The sequence below is a fragment of the Lathamus discolor genome, chromosome 6, assembly GCF_037157495.1.
Source record: "Lathamus discolor isolate bLatDis1 chromosome 6, bLatDis1.hap1, whole genome shotgun sequence".
Lineage (NCBI taxonomy): Eukaryota > Metazoa > Chordata > Aves > Psittaciformes > Psittacidae > Lathamus > Lathamus discolor.
The window spans coordinates 2036727-2054156 of NC_088889.1; the positions used below are offsets into that span (position 1 = coordinate 2036727).

Consider the following 17430-nt stretch of genomic DNA (forward strand, 5'->3'; position numbering starts at 1 on the left):
ATGGAGCTCTGGGGGGTTGGGACCCTATCCCAACCCAAAGGAACCCAGTCCTGCCCCAAATGAACCCTGTCCCAGCCCAAAATATGGAGGTATAGGGGTAGGGCAGGGGATCTTGGTGATTCTAGACCCTATCCCAGCCCAAATTAACCCTCTCCCAACAGGAAGTATCGGCTATGGGGGAGGAGGGGAGGCTTTGGGGGGTCTGGGTCCTGACCTGCCCCAAATGAATCCCGTCCTGGCCCAAATGAACCCTGTCCCAGCAGGAAGTATGGGGATAAGGGAGGCAGCTTTGGGGGTCTGGGTCCTATCCCAGCCCAAACTAACCCTGTCCTGCCCGAATTCTGTACCCCAAGGAGGTATGGGCATTGGGAAGGGGGCTTTGGGGGGTCTGGACCCTATCCCAGCCCAAGTGAACCCTGTCTCAGCAGGAAGCAGCATTTGATGCCCACGCTGAGAAGCACATTGAGGCCGTTGCTCCTTTACAACACACTCAAGAGGCTTCACTGAAAGCTCCTGATGGGGAAGAGGGGGCAGGAGGGGGGGCAGGGAGGGGGCAGGGAGGGGGCAGTAGTGGGGCAAGAAGGGGGCAGGGACAGGGAGGGGGCAGGACAGGGAGCAGGAGGGGGCAAGAGCAGGCAGGGAAGGGAGCAGGAAGGGGGCAGGAGGGGGAGCAGGGAGGGGGCAGGGAGGGGGCAGTAGTGGGGCAAGAGGGGGGCAGGACGGGGGCAAGAGCAAGCAGGGAAGGGGCAGGAAGGGGGCAGGAAGGGGGGCAGGGAGGGGGCAGTAGTGGGGCAAGAGGGGGGCAGGGAGGGGGCAGGATGGGAGCAAGAGCAGGCAGGGAAGGGGCAGGGAAGGGGGCAGGAAGGGGGCAGGAGGGGGGGCAGGGAGGGGGGCAGGGAGGGGGGCAGGAGGGGGGCAGGACCCCCCGCACTCACGCTGCGGTACAGGCGGGAGGGGTGCGGCAGCAGCAGGCGGTGCACGCTCTGCCCGGTGAGCAGCAGCAGCACGAGGTGGCTCTGCACCTCGCAGGCGTGCACCCCCCCCGGGAGCAGGGGGCAGCCGTGGATGCGGAGCCGCACGGCATTGTGCAGCAGGTTCACGTCCAGGGACTCCTCCACCAGCTCCACGGTGTCTCCAGAGGTGGTCCTGAGGGGGGCACAGAAGGCAAAGGGTGAGGGTTGCTCCGGGGCAAGAGAAAGGGGGAAGGAGGGGATCCTGCCCCTCTGCCCTGTGAGACCCCGCTTGGACACTGGGTCTGGGTCCTCAGCATCAGAGGGGCACGGAGCTGCTGCAGCAAGGCCAGAGGAGGCCACAAGGATGCTCAGGGGCTGGAGCAGCTCCCGTATGGAGCCAGGATGAGGGCATTGGGGCTGGAGAAGAGAAGCTGCGTGGAGACCTCAGAGCAGCTGCAGTGTGTGAAGGGGGCTACAAGGATGCTGGAGAGGGCTCTTCATCAGGGACTGGAGCGATAGGACAAGGGGCGATGGGTTCAGACTGAAACAGGGGACGCTCAGGTTGGGGGTAAGGACCAGCTCTGGGGCAGCAGCACCAGAGGGACGTGGAGCTGATGGAGCGAGGCCATGGGGATGCTGCGAGGGCTGGAGCATCCCTGCTCTGGAGCCAGGCTGAGAGAGCTGGGCTGGGGCAGCCTGGACAAGAGAAGGCTCCTGAAGGGGAGACCTGAGAGCAGCTCCAGTGCCTGAAGGGGCTGCAGGAAACCTGGAGAGGGGCTTGGGACAAGGGCCTGTAGGGACAGGCCAAGGGGAATGGCTTGAACCTGCCCGAGGGGAGACTGAGCTGAGCTCTTAGGCAGAAGCTCTTCCCTGGGAGGGTGCTGAGGCGCTGGCACAGGGTGCCCAGAGGAGCTGTGGCTGCCCCATCCCTGGCAGCGCTGGAGGCCGCCGCTCCCTCACTCACCACCTCACGAAGCGGTTCCTGGTGGCGGCCGCGAGCTGGGCGCTGTCCCGGTAGCAGAAGCCGCCGGCGCTGTCCCCGTAGCGGCCGGCGGGGAGCGGGGCGGTGCCCGGGGGGGTGAAGCCGAGCTCCGGGACCCGCCGCGCAGGGCCCCGCGCCGCCGGGCTCAGCTCCAGGCAGCTCCGCTCCGACAGCGCCGCCGCCATCTTGCCGGGCGCCTTCCCGCTTCGCCCGCGCGGGGCAGCACGGGAAGGGAGGGAGGGGTTATGGGGGGGGGGCAGTGTGGCGGCGCCCCCTAGTGGGCGGGCGGGATGGAGGAGGGGGGATTGGGGGGGGTATGGAAATGGGGGGGGGGTCTGGGAAAGGGAAGGGGGAATTTGGGGGGGTATGGGAGGGATATGGGGGGTTGTGGGAGAGGGAATGGGGATGTGGGGGGATATGGGGAGAGGGAAATGGGAGGGAGATTTGGGGTGTATGGGGGGAGATTTGGGGTGTATGGGAGGGAGATTTGGGGTGTATGGGGGGAGATTTGGGGTGTATGGGAGGGAGATTTGGGGTGTATGGGGGGAGATGGGGGGTTGTGGGAGAGGGAAGGGGATTTAGGGGGATATGGGGAGGGGGTCTGTGGAGAGGGGATGGTGTGGGTTGGGAATGGAGATGGGGGGAACAGGTATGGGAAGAGGGATCTGGGGGGAGGGAATGGGGAAGGGTGTCTGGAGCGAGGAAAGAGGGGACTTTTGGGGTGTCTGGGAAGCGGCCCGTGGGGACAAGGTGGTACCCAAGTTTTGGGGCTCCCGTGGTGTGATGGGGACATGGGGATGCGGATGGAGCTGGGATCAGGCCAGGGAAAGGGCAGACGTGGGACGGAGGGCGCTGGGTGTGGGGGGCTCACTTGCGGTGCCCCACATCTGCCCCATGGCCGGTGACACCGGTAGAACCCCATGGGATGCCCCGGTGGGTCCCCGCGCATCGCGCTCAGGGCGCCCCGGGACTGTACCGGGAGCACACCGGGAATGTGCCCAGCACCACACTGGGAGGGGACTGGGAACGCATCGGGATCACCCCAGCGCCGTGCCCAGCACCGGACTGGGGCAGCACCAGCTCCGTACTGGGCTGATACCAGGACAGTGCCTGCACCGTGCCCAGCACAATGCTGGGACCGTACTGGGGCCGTGCCCAGCATCACACTGGTACCACAGTGGGGCCCTACGAGGACCAATGCCTCGACGGTACCGGCACCGTACCGGGCCCGTACTGGGGCCGTACCGGGGCTGTACCGGCACCGTACGGGGGTTGTACCGGAGCTGTACCGGGGCTGTACGGGGCCCGTACCGGGGTCGTGCCGGGGCTGTACCGGGCCCGTACCGGGGCTTGTACTGGGGCTGTACCGGGGCCGTACCGGGGCTGTACTGGGGCCGTACCGGGGCCGTACCGGAGCTGTACCGGGGCTGTACCGGAGCTGTACCGGGGCCGTACCGGGTCCGTACCGGGGCTGTACCGGCACCGTACGGGGGTTGTACCGGAGCTGTACCGGGGCTGTACCGGGGCCGTACCGGAGCTGTACCGGGTCCGTACCGGGGCTGTACTGGGGCCGTACCGGAGCTGTACCGGAGCTGTACCAGGGCTGTACCGGGGCCGTACCGGAGCTGTACGGGGCCCGTACCGGGGCTGTACCGGGGCTGTACCGGAGCTGTACCGGAGCTGTACCGGGGCCGTACCGGGGCTCTACTGGGGCCGTACCGGGGCTGTACCGGGTCCGTACCGGAGCTGTACCGGGGCTGTACCGGGGCCGTACCGGGGCTCTACTGGGGCCGTACCGGGGCTGTACCGGGGCCGTACCGGAGCCGTACGGGGCCCGTACCGGTCGCTCCCCGCACGCGGCGGGCCCGGTCGGCTCGGGGCAGCCCGGGCGGGGCGGCCGCAGTCCCCGCCCCCGGGGCTCTCCCGCCGCTTCCTGCGGGCACGGCCGGGCCGGGGCGGCGGCGGCGGCGGCGGCGCGCGGTGAGTCCGGCCCGGGGCGCGCGGGAACGGGGGCGCGCCTGCGGGAGCCGGGACACGGGGCCCGACGGGGCGGGAGGCGCCGGGGCCGGTGCCGGTGGAGCGGGGCCCGCGGGTGCCGCGGGGTGGGACCCATCGCACCCCCCTGGAACCGGACCCGCGGGTCCCGGTGCGGCGGGCGCTGTTGTGCTGCCGCGGGTGTGTGCGGGAAGGAGCCGTGGGGCAGGAGCCGTGGGTCCCCATGGGATGGAGCTGCGGGTGCCGGGAGCCCCAAGGCCGTGAATCGCAGTGGGGCAGGAGCCGTGGGTGCCGGACGGGGTGGAAGGTCCTGGTGAGCCGTGGGGCAGAGCTGGGGGTGCTGGGAGCCCCACGAGCAGGCACCCATGGGGCTGAGGTGGGGGGGGGGGGGACACCCCAGGCCCATCCGAGGGGCGCAGAACAGCGGCTGTGGCACACGGGGTGCCCCCGAGGGCTGGGATGCGGGACCCCCATCCTCATGTGGGGGCCGGGGGGGGGGCCCGCACCCGTCCTGTGGCACTGGGGGCCCGTTGGCCACGCAGGGACCCCACGGGCACCCCCGGCAGCGGTGCCAGCAGCAGCGGGTGCCCGCGGTGCCAGCCGGAGCCGGGAGCGCCGGGCGCGCCGAGCCGCGGCAGCTGCGCTGGAGCCCGCAGCGACCTTGCCCGTTCCAAGGGAGCGCTGGGATCCTTGGAAAACGCCTGGAAACGGGGAAGCGCCTGCCCTTATATGGCTCTGCCAGGGCTGGCCTCGGCTCGGCACCCCCGGCCCTGCCTGTGCCGGCGCCGTGGGCCGTGCCTTGTGCCCCGCGTTCCCCGCTGGAATGCGCCCCACGGCCGGAGCAGCCGCGGCTCCTGCCTCGCTTTCCCCCTTGGAAACGGATCCGTTCTGGAGAGGAACGGGAGCACCCCAGTGGGGCAGCACCCAGGGGCCGCAGCCTGCTCGGCACCCCTGCGGGTCCCCGTGCCCTGCGATGGGGCTGGGGGGGGGGGGAAGGTCAGGGCTAATCCCCCCCCCCCCCCGGAGGAGGTGGCCGGTGCGAGGCGAGCGGCCGCGGTGCTGGTGACGTGGGCCCGGTGCTGTAATCCTGAGCGGATTAGGGCAGCCGGGGGTGGCCATCGGGGGTGGGATGCGGTGGCTGCAAATCCCATCACGGGGTGGGGGGGAGCATCAGTGTCCCCCCATAGTGGGTATGGACCCCCCCAGTGCCACCTGCGGGTCTCCCCAGTGTGGGTGGTGATGGGGGTCACTCTATGGGGTGATGCTGCTGCTCTGGTGCCCCCAGTGCCTGTGGGGCTCAGTTCCCCCCTGCTCAAGGTGGCCATGGGGCAAAGCAGAAGGATTTGGGGTTTGGGGGGTGCTGCTCCCCAAATCCCCCAGCCCCGTGGTGCTGAGCGGGTGCCCCGTGGCAGAACCAGCATCTGGGGACCCCCGGCTACGGCACAAGGGGTTGTTAACGGTGCTGGGCCCCACTTGGGGGGCACCGCGGTGGGGGTTTGGGGGCTCACACAGGGAAGCCATGGGGAGGGCGGCGGCGGGATCGCGGCCATGCGGCACGATGGGGAGGCGCTGGCAGGAACCGGCCTGACCGGTTCGGTGCTGGCACCCCCAGTGCCGGGGGGCTCGGGCCACCCCGCTACGGGCACGTGGCCCGGCTGAAGGTCACCGTCCCCGCGGCCACCCGCGCTGGTCACACACTGTCCCTTGGCCAACAATCCCATTGCAGCCAATGGATGGGGTTTGGGTGCCGCAGCCCCGCTGGCACCGAGCGGTTGCGGTGCCGCGGGAGGGTCCCGGTGGCACCCGGTGGTCCGGAAGGGCGAGCCGGCGCTGAGCTCACCGGGAAGGTGTCCCATGGGCGCGGTGCTGACGCACGGCCCCGGCGCTGTGCTGCGGGTGGGGGCTTGGTGTGGCCGTGGCCTTGGTCCCACTGGGCTGCTGTGTCCTTAGGGAGCACGGCCACCGGGTCCTGGAATGCGTTATCTGGCACTGGGGTAAGGGGTTGGGGGGGGGAACCCCCAAATCGCAGTGCTACAATGGGTGGGAGGCCTTGGCCAGGAGCCGGGGGGGGGGGGGGGGTTGTATCCTGCCATAACTGAGGAATGTGGGGGTTTGGCGATGCTGGGGCCCAGCCTGGAGGGCTTGGCCGTCAGGTCAACCCAAGGGCTCTTTATGGTGCAGTGCGATTCCCCCCTTGACCTGAAACACTACCCAGAGCCCGGGGTGTCTCCGCACCCCATAACCAATCCATTTCCCCCCCCCCCCCGCAGACCCCCACCGGTGCCAGGGGATGCCGGAATGCCGGTGCCCGCCTGCCCTGCCCTGAGCGCGGTGCCGCATCCCGGCTGCGCCATGGAGGATCCAAGCGGGAGCGGGGCCGAGCCGTGGGCCGAGGGGCAGCACAACAGCAACAACAACGCTGCCCCGGGGGGGTGGCCGGGGCCCTGCGCCGGGCACCCACTGGCACCGTTTGGTGGCCCCGGTGCTGAGCCCAGTTACCTGGGCCGGGTGGTGCTGGAGATCGTGGAGTCGGAGCGCACCTATGCCCGCGACCTGCGCAGCATCGTGGAGGTGGGTGCCGGGGTGGGGGGCACCCCATGGATGGGGCTATGGGTGGGGGGGCGCCTGGCTGGTAGCATGGGTGTCACTGTGCTGTCCATCAGGGTTACCTGGGTAAGATCATCGATGCCGAGGAGCCGGTGCTGCGGCCGGAGCAGGTCAGCGCGCTCTTTGGGAACATCGAGGACATCTACGAGCTCAGCAGGTGGGTGCTGGGGGGGACACGGATGGGGCCACCCCGTGGTGTGGATGGAGGTGGGGGGGGGTTCTGCTGTTGGACAGGCTGAGAGCATTGGGGTGCTCGGTTTGGGGAAGAGGAGTGGCGTGGAGACCTCAGAGCAGCTTCAGTGTGTGAAGGGGGCTACGAGGGTGCTGGGGAGGGCTCTTCAATAGGGACTGGGGCGATAGGACAGGGGGTGATGGGTTCAGACTGGAACAGGGGGGATCCAGCTTGGATGTAAGGAAGGAATCGGACGTAAGGAGGGAATCCTTCCCCGTGAGGGTGCTGAGGCGCTGGCACAGGGTGCCCAGAGAAGCTGTGGCTGCCCCATCCCTGGCAGTGCTCAAGGCCAGGTTGGACACAGGGGCTTGGAGCAAGCTGCTCCAGTGGAAGGGGTCCCTGCCCGGGGCAGGGCTTGGAACCGGCTGGGCTTGAAGGTCCCTTCACCCCAGCCCATCCCATGACCGCTGCATCCCCGCTGTGCCCCCAGCACCCTCCTGCAGAACCTGGAGAGCTGCGCCAGTGACCCGGTGGCCGTGGCCGTTTGCTTCGTCACCCGGGTAAGGAGAGGGGGGGAACGGGACGGGATGGGCATGGTGCTGAGCACCATGGGGGCTCCGGCGCCCCGGCGGGCTCTCACGGCGCTCCCGTTGCCCGCAGAGCCAGGAGTTCTCCATCTACACCCAGTACTGCAATAACTACCCCAGGTGAGTGCGGGGCTGGGGCAGGCAGGGGCCGGGCAGGGGCTGAGCCCACTCCCTGCCCGCAGCTCGGTGGCGGCGCTGGCCGAGTGCATGCGGAGCAAGGCCCAGGCGCGGTTCCTGCGCGAGTGCCAGGAGCGGCTGCGCCACGCGCTGCCCCTCGGCGCCTTCCTGCTCAAACCCGTCCAGAGGATCCTCAAGTACCACCTCCTGCTCCAGGTGAGGCGCTGCCGGCACCGGCACCGCTGTGGCACGGGGACGTGGCACGGCACGGGCACCCCTGTGGCATGGGCAGCAGTGTGGCATGGGGACAGGGCATGAACACACAGTGTGGCATGGGCACCAGTGTGGCATGGGCACCACTGTGGCATGGGGACATGGCATGGCATGGGCACCAGTGTGGCACAGGTACCACTGTGGCATGGGGACATGGCATGGCATGGGCACCAGTGTGGCATGGGCACCACTGTGGCATGGGGACATGGCACTGCATGGGCAGCATGTGGCAAGGGGACATTGCATGGGCACAGTGTGGCATGGGCACCAGTGTGCCATGGGTGCCTGCCATGGGGACATGGCATTGCATGGGTAGCAGTGTGGTATGGGGACGTGGCACTGGGATACGGCATGGGCACACAGCATGGCATGGGCACCAGTGTGGCATGGGGACATGGCACTGCATGGGCAGCAGTGTGGCATGGCACATGGCATGGCACACAGTGTGGCACAGGCACCAGTGTGGCATGGGGATATGGCATGGGCACACAGCATGTCACGGGCAGCAGTGTGGCATGGGTGCATGGCATGGCACAGGCACCCAGTGTGCTATGGGCGCTTGGCATTGAGACCTGGTGTGGTCTGGGTGCCTGCTTATAGCATAGGGACGTGGCATAGGCACCCAGCATGGCATGGGCTCCTGGCAGAGCACAGGCACCCAGTATGCCATGGGTGCATAGCCTGGCATGAGCATCCAGCGTGGCACAGGCACTTGGTGTGGCATGGGTGCATGGCATGGGCACCTTGCACGGTCTGGCTGCATGGCATGGCATGGGTGCATGGTCTGGGCACTCGGCACGGTCTGGGTGCCTGGCGTGGCACAGTTGCATGGCACGGCACAGCCACCCCGTATGGCATGGGGGTGTGACACGGGCACCCAGCACAGCCCGTACGCCTGGCATGGCGCAGGGATGCGGCAGAGCATGGGCTGCCGGTACGGGTACCCAGCACGGCGCATTCCCCGGCACCACGCACGCATCCAGCTCGGCACAGGCGCATCCAGCACCGCGTCCTGTGCCGGCAGGAGATCGCCAAGCACTTCGAGCACAAGTCCGGTGACGACTACGAGGTGGTGCTGGAGGCCATCGACACCATGACCTGCGTGGCCTGGTACATCAACGACATGAAGCGCAAGCACGAGCACGCCATCCGGCAGCAGGTGGGTGCCGGCGGCACCGGGAGCGCGGCACCGCGGCGCCGGCCGAGCCGGTGATGCCCATGGACCCGTGCAGGAGATCCAATCGCTGCTGCTGGGCTGGAAGGGGCCGGACCTGACCAGTTATGGGGAGCTGGTGCTGGAGGGGACGTTCCGGGTGCAGCGCGCGCGCCACGAGCGCGCCGTGTTCCTCTTCGACAAGACCCTGCTCATCACCAAGCGCCGCGGCGACCACTACGTCTACAAGAGCCACATCCCGGTGCGTGCCGGATGGGTGCCGGGGATGGGGGGGACTGGTGGGTGCCAGGGACAGGGGGCCAGGATGGGAGCTGGGATGGGGGGGACTGGTGGGTGCTGGGGATGGAGAACATAGGGGGTGATGGGGATGGGGGATTGGGATGGGAGCTGGGATGGGGGGGACCAAGATGGATGCTGGGATGGGGGGGACTGGTGGGTGCTGGGATGGGGGGGACCAGGATGGATGCTGGGATGGGGGGACCAGGATGGGTACTGGGATGGTAGGGACCAGGATGGGTGGGACTGGTGGGTGCTGGGGACAGAGAACCTAGGGGGTGATTGGGATGGGTGCTGGGATGGTGGGGACCAGGATGGGTGCTGGGATAGGGGTGATTGGGATGGGTGCTGGGATGGGGGGGACTGGTGGGTGCTGGGGATGAGGGACCAGAATGGGTGATGGGGATGATTGGTGGGTGCTGGAGATGAGGGTAACTGGTGAGTGCTGGGGATAGTGGAGACAAGGATAGGTGCTGGGGATGGGGTCCCCAGAGGGTGACTGGTCGGTGCTGGTGATGGTGGGGACCAGCATGGATGCTGGGGATAAGGGTGACTGGTGGGTGCTGGGGATGGAGAACATAGCGGGTGATGGGGATGGGGGATTGGGATGGGTGCTGGGATGGGGGGACCAGGATGAGTGCTGGGATGGGGGGGACTGGTGGGTGCTGAGGATGAGGGACCAGAATGGGCGATGGGGGTGATTGGTGGGTGCTGGGGATGGGGAGCCGAATGGGTACTGAGGATGGGGGACCAGGGGGTGTTTGTGATGGGGGGGACTGGTGGATGCTGAGGATAGGGATGACTGGTGGGTGCTGGGGATGAGGGTAACTGGTGGGTGCTGGGGATGGGGAGCCCAGGGGGTGATTGGTCGGTGCTGGCAATGGTGGGGACCAGGATGGGTGCTGGGATGGGGGTGACTGGTGAGTGCTGGAATGGGGCTCCTGAGGGAAACTGGGGAATGAGGATGGATGCTGGGGATGGGGACCCAAGGGGTCTAGGCAATAGGGGTGACTGAGGAGAGCTGGTGAGTGCTGGGGATAATGGAGACCAGGACAGGTGCTGGGGATGGGGACCCCAGAGCATGACTGGTAGGTGCTGGTGATGGTGGGGACCAGGACGGGTGCTGGGATGGAGGTGACCGGTGGGTGCTGGGAATGGGGACCCCAAGGTGTGTTGGGGAACCAGGATGGGTGCTGAGGATGGGGACCCAGGACGAGTAAGGGAATGCTGGAGATGCTGGGGTCTAATGGGGTGGTGGGGACCATGATGGGTGCTGGGGCCGGGGCGCCCTGGTGGGTGCTGGGCCGGGTCTCTGACGGCCTCCCCCTCAGTGCTCCTCGCTGATGCTGATCGAGAGCACCCGGGACTCGCTCTGCTTCAGCCTGGCTCACTACAAGCACATCAAGCAGCAGCACAGCCTGCAGGTGGGTGCGCGCAGAGTGAGGTGCGGGGACCCCCTGGGGACCCCCCTTCCCAACCCCGCTGACCTCCCCCTGTGCCCCCCCCCCCAGGCCAAGAGCGTGGAGGAGAAGCGCGTGTGGACCCACCACATCAAGCGGCTCATCCTGGAGAACCACCACGCCATCATCCCGCAGAAGGTGAGGGATGGGGACGGTCCCCATGCTGGGGTCCCCATGGCGCAGTGGGGTGGCTTCGCCCCATCTTCACCCCATCTCTCTCCATCCTCACCCCATCCCTCTCCGTCCTCACCCCTTTTCTCTCTCCATCCTCACCCCATCTCTGTCCATCCTCACCCCATCCCTCTCCATCCTCGTCCCATCCCTCTCCATCCTCACCCCATCTCTCTCCATCCTCACCCCATCCCTCTCCATGCTCACCCCATCCCTCTCCGTCCCCATCCCGTCCCTCTCCATCCTCATCCCGTCCCTCTCCATCCTCACCCCGTCCCTCTCCATCCTCACCCCATCCCTCTCCATCCTCACCCCGTCTCTCTCCATCCTCACCCCATCTCCCTCCATCCTCACCCCATCTCTCTCTGTCCTCACCCCATCCCTCTCCGTCCCCATCCCATCCCTCTCCATCCTCACCCCATCCCTCTCCATCCTCATCCCATCTCTCTCCATGCTCACCCCATCCCTCTCCGTCCTCACCCCATCTCTCTCCATGCTCACCCCATCCCTCTCCGTCCTCACCCCATCTCTCTCCATCCTCACCCCATCTCTCTCCATCCTCATCCCATCCCTCTCCATCCTCACCCCATCCCTCTCCATCCCCACCCCATCTCTCTCCATCCTCATCCCATCCCTCTCCATCCTCATCCCATCCCTCTCCATGCTCACCCCATCCCTCTCCATCCCCATCCCATCTCTCTCCGTCCCCACCCCTTTTCTCTCTCCATCCTCACCCCATCTCTCTCCATCCTCACCCCATCTCTCTCCATCCTCCCTCCTCCCCAGGCTAAAGAAGCCATCCTGGACATGGATCTGTTCTGTGAGTGCCGCCAGCGCCCCGCGCTCCCCTCCCTGCCCTCGTCTGTCCCCCGTGTCCCCCATTGTCACCCCGTGTCCCCGCAGACCCCCCTCGCCTGCCCCGCTGCAGCCCCGAGCGCCTCAAGAAGAGCTGGTCCTGCCAGCCCCTGGCTGAGCCCGTGGCCGAGCCGCGCCAGGGCCGGCGCCAGTCCGGTGAGCCCCGAGTGCCCCCCATCCCTTACCCATGGGGAAGCCCCTGGTGCCCGCGATGCCCATGGGGTGCCAGCGCTGATGTGGGCGTCCCTGGCCCCACAGAGCCCTTCCAGCACCAGGACCACACCGAGATGGCACCGGAGCAGATGCAGGGGCACATGGGGCGCAGGCAGTCGGGTGCGGATGAGGCTGGGTGACGGTGGGGTTGGGGTGACGGTGGGGTTTGGGATGGGATGGGATGCCAATGGGATGCGGGATGGAGTGGGATGATAATGGGGTTTGGGATGGGGTAGGGAACCAATGGGGTTTGGGATGGGGTAGGGTACCAATGGGGTTTGGGATGGGAAGTCAGTGGGATTTGGGATGTGTTTGAGATGTCAGTGGGGTTTATGATGGGCTGGGAGGCAATGGGATTTGGGATGGGATGCCAATGGGATTTGGGATGAGGTGGGATCCAGTGGGGTTGGGGATGGAATGCCAATGGGATTTGGGATGAGGTGGGATCCAGTGGGCTTTGGGATGGAATGCCAATGGGATTTGGGATGGCGTGAGATCCAATGGGATTTGGGATGGGGTGGGATCCAGTGGGGTTAGGGATGGAATGCCAATGGGATTTGGGATGGGGTGGGATCCAATGGGGTTAGGGATGGAATGCTAATGGGATTTGGGATGGGGTGGGGGACTGCTGTTAGGGGACATGGGGACCCCCTTTGGATGCCCACCCTCTCCCCGCAGAGCCGGCCAAGCAGATCCTGCAGCACCTGGGTGAGCAAGGTGAGCAGCCCGGGCGCTGGCACCCCTGGGTGCGGGCAGTGGGGCTGGGGGTGCAGGGGGGCACTTTGGGTGCTGCCCCCCCCCCCCCAACTTCCCCTTTGCTCTCTCTTGCAGGGCTCAAGGTAAGGCTGCAGCACGGGGTGCTTGGGGTGCGCGGTGACCCCAGCCCTGGCACACCGGGGCCGTGGTGCTGAGCCCGGCGCTCGCCCCCCGGTAGCACGCGGGCAGCGATGGGGCTCTGCTGGCAATGGGGGAGCCCCCCCAGCACCCCAGCGCCTGGGCAGCGGCTGAGGGCCCGGTGGAGGAGGAAGAGGAGCAGGAGGAAGAGGAGGAGTTGGGCAGGGACGGTCACGAGGAGCTGCCTGGGGCCGAGGAGCTGCTGGGGGAGCCCCAGGAGGAGCAGGTACCCCAAAACCCAGGGGGGGCACCCACTGGGAGCGGTACACAGGGCACCCGCATCGCTCCCAGAGCCCCCCACACCACTCCTGGGGCACCCCATATTGTTCCTAGGGCACCCAGCATCAGCCCTGGGGCACCCCATATTGTTCCTAGGGCACCCAGCATCAGCCCTGGGGCACCCCATATTGTTCCTAGGGCACCCAGCATCAGCCCTGGGGCACCCCATATTGTTCCTAGGGCACCCAGCATCACCCCTGGGGCACCCACATCATTCCTGGGGCATCCCATGTTGCTTGCAGGGCATCCTGTATCACTTCTGGGGTACCCAGCATCACTTCCAGAGCACACTGCATCACTTTTAGGGCACCCCATATTGTTCCTAGGGCACCCAGCATCAGCCCTGTAGCACCCTGCATCACCCCTGGGGCACCCCATATTGTTCCTAGGGCACCCAGTGTCAGCCCTGTAGCACCCTGCATCACTTGTGGGGCACCTCATATTGTTCCTAGGGCACCCAGCAGCAGCCCTGTAGCACCCTGCATCACTTGTGGGGCACCCCATATTGTTCCCAGGGCACCCAGCATCAGCCCTGTAGCACCCAGCATCACCCCTAGGGCACCCCATATTGTTCCTAGGGCACCCAGCATCAGCCCTGTAGCACCCTGCATCACCCCTGGGACACCCCATATTGTTCCTAGGGCACCCAGCATCAGCCCTGTAGCACCCAGCATCACCCCTGGGACACCCCATATTGTTCCTAGGGCACCCAGCATCAGCCCTGTAGCACCCTGCATCACTTGTGGGGCACCCCAAGCCCACTCTGGGGTCCTCAGCCATGGTCTGGCTGTGACTGACCCCCTCTCATCCATCTCCTGACCCCCCCCCCCCATTTGCTGTCCCCAGCCCGGGGGTCACCCACCGGTACTGGAGCCACCCAAGCGCCCGAGCAGCTGGGGCCCGGGGAGCTGCGAGAAGGTCGGTGCAGCCCCACAGCCCCTGGCCGGGGGTCCCCAGGGACCCAGCACCCACCCCGTGCCCCCTCCGCAGGCCGGCAGCACCGGGGAGCACCCCGAGGTGCCGGGGGCACCCAAAGCCCCATCCTCGATGGGGACCCCGGCGCTGCCACCGCGCGGTGCGGAGGATTTGCAGGTGCTGAGCAGCGAGGAGGAGGAGGAGGAAGAGGAGGATGAGGAGGGGGCCCCGGGCAGCATCCTGCCGCCCTCGGTGCTGGACCAGGCCAGCATCATCGCCGAGCGCTTCGGGGGCGGTGGGAGCCTGTCCCGGCGGAGCAGCCTGGCCATGGAGGGGCCGCTGGCACGGCCGGGCAGCCACGGCGGCAGCGCCCTCAGCCTGGATGGCAGCGGCCTCCCCGTCGAAGCCGGGGAGCCCGGGGGGGGGTCCCCCAGGGCCGTGCCTTCCCCCGAGCCTTTCCCCGGAGCCCGCCGGGGGTCGCTGCTCTCCAACCGGGACCGTTTGCTCCTGGATAAGATCCGCAGTTACTACGGGAGCGCCGAGCACCGCGACGGCGCCTTCAGCGTCCGGCGCCGGGAGAGCCTCTCCTTCATCCCCAAGGGGCTGGTGAGGAGCTCCGTGTCCCGCTTCAACAGCCTCCCGCGGCCCCCGGGCAGCCCGGAGCCCCCCGCGCATCCAGCGCCGGTGTCCCCCGTGGTGGGAGCGGGCGAGCTGCGCCCGGAGAACGGGGTGCAGAGCCCCGGGAGCGGGGTGCGGAGCCACGGAAACAGGGGCCAGAGCCCTGAGGATGGGGGCCAGAGCCCAGGCAATGGGATGCAGAGCCCGGAGAGCAGGATCCAGAGCCCTGAGGATGGGATGCAGACCGTGGAGACCAGGATCCAGAGCCCCGGCAATGGGATGCAGACCCCGGAGAACAGGATCCAGAGCCCCAGGAATTGGATGCAGACCCCAGAGAACAGGATCCAGAACCCCAGGAGTGGGATGCAGACCCCAGAGACCAGGATCCAGAGCCCTGGCAATGGGATGCAGACCCCAGAGACCAGGATCCAGAGCCCCGGCAATGGGATGCAGACCCCAGAGACCAGGATCCAGAACCCCGGCAATGGGATGCAGACCCCAGAGACCAGGATCCAGAGCCCCGGCAATGGGATGCAGACCCCGGAGAGCAGGATCCAGAGCCCCGGCAATGGGATGCAGACCCTGGAGAGCAGGATCCAGAGCCCGGAGCCGCTCCTCATCCTGGAGGACGATGACTTGGACCCCGGCCCCGAAGCCCGGCCGGTTGCGCCCCCCCCGCCGCCCGCCGGCACGCGGGTGTACCGGCTGGCGCGGCAGTACAGCCTGCGCATCAAGAGCCGCCGCTCCGGTACCCGCCGCCCGCCGCCGCGGCCGGACCGGGCCGCCCCGTGCGCTGCTCCGGGGCCGGGGCCGCTGCCGGTGCCCCCGGCCCTGCCCGGGGCCTGCGCCGGCTCCTCCGAGCCCTTCCCTTGGCCGGACGTGCGGGAGCTCCGCGCCCGCTTCGGCTCCGCGCGGCCGCCGCCGGTGACCCGGAGCCGCTCCGCACCGGAGGGGCCGTGCCGGGGGGGGCGCCCGGCGGCCAAGGAGCGCGGCGGCCGCAGCCGGAGCGCTGAGGCCGGGGGGGGACCCAGCGCGCACGGCAGCGCCGGGGGGGCCCTGTGGGTGGCGGCGGAGGCGGCGCTCGGAGCCGGGCAGCGGGTGCTGGTGCTGGAGAAGGGGCCGGCTCCCCCCGCCGAGCCCCACAGCTACGTGCAGATCCGCTCGCCCACCACGAGGGAGAAGATCTGCTTGAAGGCCGTGGTGGAGCGGTGCAAAGCGTACCAGGGCTCCGAGGAGTACCGGCGGCGCTGCCCCGAGCCCCACGGAGCATCGCAGCCCCTCGGAGCGTCGCAGCCCCACGGAGCATCGCAGCCTCACGGAGCATCACAGCCTCCCGGAGCATCGCAGCCCCATGGAGCATCGCAGCCCCACGGAGCATTGCAGCCTCCCAAAGCATCGCAGCCCCATGGAGCATCACAGCCCCATGGAGCATTGCAGCCTCCCAAAGTATCACAGCCCCCCGGAGCATCACAGCCTCATGGAGCATCACAGCCCCACGGAGCATCACAGCCCCATGGAGCATCGCAGCCTCCCAAATCATCACAGCTCCCCAGTGCATCACAGCCCCATGGAGCATCACAGCCCCACGGAGCATCACAGCCCCCTGGTGCCCCACAGCCCCCCAGTGCATCACAGCCCCATGGAGCATCTCAGCCCCCCGGAGCATCGCAGCCCCCCAGGCACGGCCTCGTCAGGGACCTAAGGCAGAAGTTTCAGAGCCTCGACGCTGCCAGCTAAGGGAGGAAAAGGGGAGAAACCCGGACCAGAGGGAAGGGGCGCCCAGCAATGGGTGCTCAGGGGTACCCCATGGACCTGTGGTGTATGTGGAAGAAGGGGCACCCCATGGAGGGTGAGAGGGGCCTCCAGTCTACCTGGAAGAAGGGGCACCCCATGGACCCTCAACCTGTGTGCGAGAAGGGGCACCCCATGGAACCCAGCTCAGCAAGGGAAAGGGACGCCCTATGGACCTCCATCCTACCTGGAAAAAGGGGCACCCAATGGACCCCCAACCTCTCCCCCCAGGAGAAGGGGGACCCCATGGCCCCTGAGCTCACCGAGGAGAAACAGCATCCTATGGACCCCCAACCTGCCCAGGAGAAGGGGGACCCCATGGACCCCCAACCCACCAAGGACAAGGGGCAACCAATGGACCCCCAGGTTGCTTGGGAGAAGCAGGACCCTGGGGCCCCCCAAGGAGCTGGGTCCCTCCATGCCCGCCCCCCCCAGCACTGCGCCCCGCTCGCTTTCACATCTTTATTATCAAAAATCCAACAAAAAAACCCAAATCTGAGCCAAAAATTCCTCTCTGGTCCCCCCCCCCCCCCCCCGGGGTGCCCGTGGGGTGCAGGGGGGGTCCCCCCATCCGCCAATGGGGGGGGACACACGGGGAGGTGGGTGATGGCGAGCGGTGCCCCCCGTGCCGATGCTCTTTGGTTGGTGCCCATGGGTGCCCCCTCCGCACCCATGTAGTGCAGGGTGGGGGTGGGTATGGCTTAAGGGGGCACCCATGGGAGCCCCCCAAGTGGGTGCTGGGGGGGGTGGGGGGGGGCGGCACTACAGCCATGGCCGTGGGTGCTCCTGCGTGCGGGGACACGCGTGTGTGCATGCGGGGACACGTGTGCACGGGCGGGGGGGGCACACACCGGGAGGGGGCACGGTACACACGCACACGCGTGTGCGCACGGGGACGGCCGTGTGCAGCCGTGCCCCCCCCCCCACGCGTGTGCCGACCGTTAAGCGCGTACCTGGGTACGGGAATAGAAACACGTATGTACACACGTGACACACGCGTGTTCCGCGCACACGCGTGCGCTGCTGTACATCGGGGCGAGCCCGCACACGGGTGTGCCCCCAGGGCCCGGGATGCAGGAGCGCATCGGCTGCCCCCAT

The 17430-nt window shown here is 67.7% G+C and overlaps 2 protein-coding genes across 2 annotated transcripts in view; one reads left to right on the forward strand and one right to left on the reverse strand.

Annotated features, from left to right (window-relative positions):
• Window positions 1-2164, reverse strand: part of NUP160 (nucleoporin 160) — a 31985-nt gene extending 29821 nt beyond the window's left edge. Inside the window, exons 1-2 of the mRNA XM_065685597.1 lie at window positions 1918-2164; window positions 936-1146 (exon numbers count right to left, since the gene is read on the reverse strand). Of these exons, the coding sequence (XP_065541669.1) occupies window positions 936-1146; window positions 1918-2120 (414 nt within the window). The 5' untranslated portion in view covers window positions 2121-2164. The remainder of the gene's footprint in view (window positions 1-935; window positions 1147-1917) is intronic.
• A 1689-nt stretch (window positions 2165-3853) lies between these two features.
• PLEKHG3 (pleckstrin homology and RhoGEF domain containing G3) lies at window positions 3854-16826 on the forward strand. Its single transcript, XM_065685609.1, has 18 exons — window positions 3854-3915; window positions 6201-6501; window positions 6594-6694; window positions 7200-7269; window positions 7370-7416; window positions 7479-7629; window positions 8711-8845; window positions 8919-9101; window positions 10468-10560; window positions 10648-10734; window positions 11554-11587; window positions 11671-11778; window positions 11881-11955; window positions 12514-12552; window positions 12667-12674; window positions 12770-12955; window positions 13855-13926; window positions 13999-16826. Exons 2-18 carry the CDS (start codon window positions 6229-6231, stop codon window positions 16276-16278), a joined length of 3942 nt encoding a protein of 1313 aa, XP_065541681.1. The 5' UTR covers window positions 3854-3915; window positions 6201-6228; the 3' UTR covers window positions 16279-16826.
• Window positions 16827-17430: the final 604 nt, after the last annotated feature.